The 6,000-nt window shown below is 46.0% G+C and overlaps 1 protein-coding gene across 4 annotated transcripts in view; it reads left to right on the plus strand.

The window, feature by feature from the left end:
* The window catches only part of PARP4 (poly(ADP-ribose) polymerase family member 4), a 2,216,130-nt gene extending 2,210,448 nt beyond the window's left edge, over positions 1-5,682 (plus strand). For all 4 annotated transcript variants that reach the window (XM_078657066.1, XM_078657067.1, XM_078657068.1 and 1 more), the window contains one exon: positions 4,450-5,682. In XM_078657066.1, the coding sequence (XP_078513192.1) occupies positions 4,450-4,630 (181 nt within the window). In that variant the 3' untranslated portion in view covers positions 4,631-5,682. The remainder of the gene's footprint in view (positions 1-4,449) is intronic.
* The last annotated feature ends 318 nt before the right edge of the window (positions 5,683-6,000 follow it).

Raw genomic sequence — 6,000 nt, forward strand, 5'->3', positions numbered from 1 at the left:
CTAGGTACATATCTGATTGGATACTGAGTCACCTTATTAGTCCCTGTACAGTGTACCTTAGGTATCCAGGGCATAGGTGTACCCAGGGCCTACCAGGGGCTGAAGCATGTATTATGCCACCCCTGGCTGGCCATCCAAAACTGACACAACTGGCTGCTTGACAGCTGGGGCAAGGTGGTGTAATCACCCTTTGCTTTAGATATAGTATACCTATATCTAAACCTAAAATGGGCACACAGATCTCCTATCAGTCACTCCTATGGCAGGCCTTAACAATCCTGGAGGCAGAGTGCTTGGAATCGTGTGAGATAGTGCTCTGGCATGAGCTGAGCCTGTCTGCGGCCTTCGGGATCTATCCCTTAGCCGTTTCCATGATAGCGTCAGACCATATACTCTTAAGTGCCTTATAATCCTCGCGGTTATGGTAACTTTGGTCTGACATTATCTAAACATGTCGTGTAAGGTGTCATACGCTTTGGAATACTACCCCCTCGCCAGTTCTGGCGACGGGGGTAGCATTCCACCCGTCTAGAGGGAGAAGACATGTTGATAGCTGTAACCCCGGTTAAATTTTACTCAAGCCTCAGCTCCACAAAATGGATGCTGCCACCGAGACACAAGTCTGCCCTCCTGCTGCTGGGAGTCCTTCCAGCAACGGAGGCCTGGACAAAGGGTTTCCTGTCAGGGGCGGTGCCAGCACCGTCCCAGACAGGATTTTGTTTATCCCAGGTAGGCAGGGCTTTAGAGGAAGGTGACTGCAAGTGGCACCCCGGTGCTCACTATGCATAGGCCGGCTTGAACCAGTTCCAGGGGCACTCCAGCCCCTGATCTGGGGAAAAGCCCGGCAAAGGAGAGGGGTGTAACCACCCCCCTCCTAGTCCCACCCATAGGGCAGGACTTAGTCGCGTGCCAGCCCCCTTTCTCAGGATAAAGGTAGGAGCAGGCCCCCTTCCAAATCAGATCATCTTTGAATCCTGAAACTACTTTCCACGAAAGGAACTCAAGACTTCTTCCTAAGATGTCTCCCTTGTGACTAAGGAGTAGTCACCCTGCACCTGCAGGCACCATCCAAGCATCGCGGTCTGCTGTAAGTCTCTCCTCCGGATCAAGACTGCCCAGCTCGACGAGAACCGGCTTCCCTGGCACCTCTGACCTCTACCTGCATCATCAGTCCAGCTGAGACCCGTGGGTGTGACGAGACCTCGAGGGACCGGCCATCTTCAAGACTGCACGACGCTTGCCCAGCACGACCACCGAGTGACCCTCAACTGAGTGCTTTGGGGTCCGAGAAGCCCCAACCCTGAGCAGCTCCAGCACCGAAGTACAGCCCCCATGCATCCACGAGATCTGCGTGGGGCCCTTCTGCTCCTTGCTGCTCACCGCGTTGTCCAGGTCACTTGCCCGTTGGCTAGTGACCCTTTTGACGACGAACTACGACGACAACACCGCTGGTCTGGTTGCTCCAGACTGGCCCTTGCTCCCCTCCAACAGAGGAGCACCCCGGACCCTCCTGGTCCACTCCAGACGCCATCTTGAGTCCACCGCGTGGGCTTGCATTTGCCAAGAGTTGTTGCCCCAATCCTGGGTCCAGCGACGTCGACAGTAGATATCTCAGCGGGACAGCTCGCACCTCCATCCTGGTCGCCGAGAACGCCTCCTGGTCCGAGAGACTGCAGAGCCCAGCGTTGCCCACTCACCTGGTCGAGGTGACTTCGTCCGGTGCCACTCTGGTACCCACCTAATCACTGGCTAGTGATTCAGAACTTGGTCCCCTCTGCTTACAGGTCTCCTTCTTCATCGATCCAGGCTTGGATCACCACGAACTTCTTCACTGGTCGCCTGCCAGCAACTTCTTCTTTCAGGCTCCATAGACTGCAACGAGGATTCCCGACGTCTTTTCAGACCTATGCAGCCGCAGCCCCTGGGCTAGGTAACCTAAGCATTTCGGTGCTCCAGCATAGCTTAACTATCTAAGTGTCAGGATCCTTTGTCGTTTCAGCTCTACCTAGTCGGGTTCGCCCGAGAACACTAACTTTGCTTTTACTAGCCTCCATAGACTTTTTCCCGCCTTACGCGTGAGAGTTCCCACTCTGCACACGACGTCCCTAGGCCTCCTGCTTGTAATCTGAAGGTTCAGTAGAATAGTCCTAGCGATCCTAAAGCCTATGAGAATAGTTACTTACCTGCTAGTAATTCGCATTCCACTTTTGTAGTATATGGTTTTTCGTGCCCCTCGGGCATTTGTGTAAATTGTGCGACTTTAAGTATTTTCGTAAGAGTTTTGTTGTGTGCTTAGCTCCCTGTCTCATAAAGAGCCAGGGTAGTCTTGTTATAAATAAATATACTTTATTTTTTCATAACAACTTGTGTGGTGTCCTTTCACTTGGTGTTCAAGGGGTAAATGTGATGGTAAAACAGCTGGCTTAACACGCCCTCTAGAGTTTAGCCTAAAGACTGCTCGTGTCCATGCTACTAGGATAGCTGGTCTATCAGGTTGACTTACAACCAATCATCAATAAGGGTTGTTTGGACTGATACAAAGTGCTCACTAGAATAGTGAACATTATATATCAGGCCAACTTCTCACAATCAAGGGCTATCTTTAAACCATCTCTGCCTTCCTTCGGCTGCCAGACCACCCTTCTCTTTCCTTTGTTATGCCTCAGTGGTACTTGAATCTTGTACTAACTTATTTAATGTGCGCTCCCTTTGAGCCGCTTCATAACTGTCCCTTACGTCTCTTGACTCTTAAGACTGCTTACCTGGTAGTCATCACTCCTGCTAGAAGGGTGAGTGAGCTCCAGGCTCTTCCTTCCAAGCCTCCTTTCCTTTCTGTTCATCCGGAAAAGGTGGTTCTCCGGACACGTCCATCCTTCCTTCCTAAGGTGGTCACTGCCTTCCACATCAGTCAGACCATCACTTTGCCTCCCTTCTTTCCGCCTCCATATCCTGTATTAAGACTTGTTATTCTCTGGCTAAAACGAAGCCTCCTGTCAGGCTACGCGCCCATTCCACCAGGGCGACGGCAGCCACTACAGCCTTGGGAAGAGGAGTTTCTCTAAATGACATCTGTCAGGCGGACACGTGGGCATCCCTGCACGCGTTCACCAAACACTACTGCCTGGACAGCCAAGTCCGGAGAGACAGCTTCTTAGGCCATTCTGTTCTCCAGGACTTTCTGGTGTGATCTTGGTTTGCAGACTCACCACCTGGGTTGGTATTGCTGGGGTATCTATTCAAGGTAAGGAATCTATAACTAACGTGTTTCTTTCAGATGCACAAGTTACTTACCTTCGGTAATGATATATCTGTAAGAAACATTAGTTAGTTATAGATTCCTTACCGCCCCACCCGTCCTCCCCATTCTGCGCACTGATTTCTACGGTTAAGGACATCCTTTCAGGGCCCTAGTTTTGTGCACCAGTGGTCAGTGTCTTGCAGGCTCTGTGTTTCTGGCGTGGTAAGTCATGTACAGAACTGACGTCAGCGCGCGAGGGTGGTGTCTAAGTAGCTGCCGCAATGTCATCCCGCCGCCGACGGATGCGGAGCCGACCGATGCCACCTTCCGACGCGCAGAGGTACTGATGACCGAAAAACTTCCCAGATCCAGTATGACGCCTGAGGGTAATTCTAAGGTAAGGAATCTATAATTAATGATTCTTACAGATATATCATTACCGATGGTAAGTAACTTGTGCGTTAGTCTTTATTATGCCTATCTGTTATGACTGAGAGTGTAAGGAGAAGGATAACATTTGTTTATGCATTGATTTGCATAGTTTAAATGTGAATGTACAGATGACTGGCTCGGCCTGCCTCATTGAGAAGCTTAGGCATAAATATAGGGTTATCCTGTGTCCCACAAAGGAACCTGGGTGTATTTAACAACAATGGCAATGTTCCTTCAGGAAATATTTGTCAACAAATCCTATGAGTGTGTGCTCACTGGCAAGTAGACCGTCCCTTCCTTGTTAGCCTGGTAGCACACCATTACTCAGTTGCACACACAGTCGAGAAAGGTACACCTGAACATTTGTTTGCCGCACATGGGAAATAGGTGGATGGACCACTGCTTGTCACACACACCAAGAACTCATTTAGAACTAACCAGGGTAGAGCATGCTCAATTCTGAGAGCTTTTTAAGTGACTAGTCTGCATTATGAAGCCCACACCATGGATTAGCCAGTTCAGTTGGAAAGCTCACAGAACTGTGTTCTTGCTGTTCTGAGCATCACTCTGCCAGTTCAGCACACAAGCATCACTAGCTTACAAATCCCAAAACAGGCTTAATTTGATAGAAAATATGTATGTGTTTTACAGAAGGTGGCAGGTGCTGCAGTGGCCTTTTAACAAGAATTCTGAGTCTGAGCACTTATTAATTTACAAATTGACAGCTGGGCCATAAGTAGTTTTCTGAAAAGTAACTTTTTTTTAATGTTGATCTCCAGTGACAATTATTGGCGTCTCTCCAAGGCCACACAATGGGCAAGAAACACTGATCGACAATATCCAGGGATCTGCGGCCGACTAGACCTGGGGAAAGACTGGAACTCTGCTACTCGCAAGTTGTTGGGCATCGATCCAATTGAAGACAGCTCTCCCCTTGCCAAAGCTGTTTATGTTTGTTAAATTGGCAAAATGATTCATTGTTTATTTTTGTGAAAGTATTTCATACTTGTAATATAGGGAAAGTCTAAACAAAAAAGCATGTTATTTTCTTTAGCCATTTACATTGCTGTGGTAATTATCTTTCAGACTTAGGACTGAATCTTGAATTATGGTGACAGCAGAAATACCACATTTTCCTGTGTTCGTTTTCATTAGCTGGTATTGTCCTCTACTTAGTATCTGCCAGAGTCACTCTCTCACAGAGCTACTACAATCCATACAGAGAAAGGGACAAAAGGAGAGTTGCTTCAAGCCATTGGTTGTTTTAAGTGAATTCAAAAGCCTGTAGTTGATAATAACTGTCTTTCATAACACATGATGTATTTGATTAAACTCAAGGACATTTGCAATTTTAGTGAGAGAAAGTGCAGCAAAACCTAATATTTTTTTTCATTTCACATAATGGGATAACCAGACCTTTATAATAATAATAGACTTAGAATGGACAACATAGCGGCCATCTATGTGGCTGAGGACCAGATTGTGTGAGCTGCCAGTAAAATATCTAACACAGTTAACATCTTCATCTGCTAGTCTTCAAACAGAACGTAAAAGTCAGACCTATTGCATTTGCCTTTCAGGTATTTGTAGTCCTGCAAACACTGATCTGGAAAACAGAAACCAAAGACACTTGAAACATTTAAAAAACTAGGACTAAATGAACTGCTTGCACATGAAAATTGACATTTATGGCAAGCACATGACTGTCGGATGATAGCATCTAAAAGCAATTTGCTTGTTTAATTTAACCTTTATTGACTGCCTGTATTTGAAACATATATTGTAATAATCATGTTTAATAAGAACATTTATCAAATTGTGCTTCTGTACCTAAATAAGATACACATTTTAAATGAATTACTCGTACACTGCTATATCGTCTTTTGTTGCCCTTCAATACTCGTCAGTTTGCTGTGATTTTATGCTCATTATTCAGATATTTTTCAAAAAGAGTTGGGTTTGATTAAAAAGCAATCTCGTCTCTATCAAATAAAAAACAATGCAATTAAAAATAGTGGATTACTTGTTTTTACTCAATGGTACACAGACAAACAATATCCGTATCGCATCAGGTGTTTTTTCAGCTCTGGTCATGAAATCTGCAAGCATATAACAGGGACTTCTCCAGACCCACGTATGCACTCAGGATACTTTTATTTATTTATGTGACAGTTTATATAGTGTCAAATTTTGTATTACTACCATTATAAAGGGCTGAATAACATGGCATGAAACATGACTTTGAATCACATGTTTGTTCTTCTTTTCTCTGTACCTCAACCATTAGTGTGTGACCTTATTGTACAGCGTTTACATCACAGCCATGCATC

Source organism: Lissotriton helveticus, chromosome 8, assembly GCF_964261635.1.
Source record: "Lissotriton helveticus chromosome 8, aLisHel1.1, whole genome shotgun sequence".
Taxonomy (NCBI): Eukaryota; Metazoa; Chordata; class Amphibia; order Caudata; family Salamandridae; genus Lissotriton; species Lissotriton helveticus.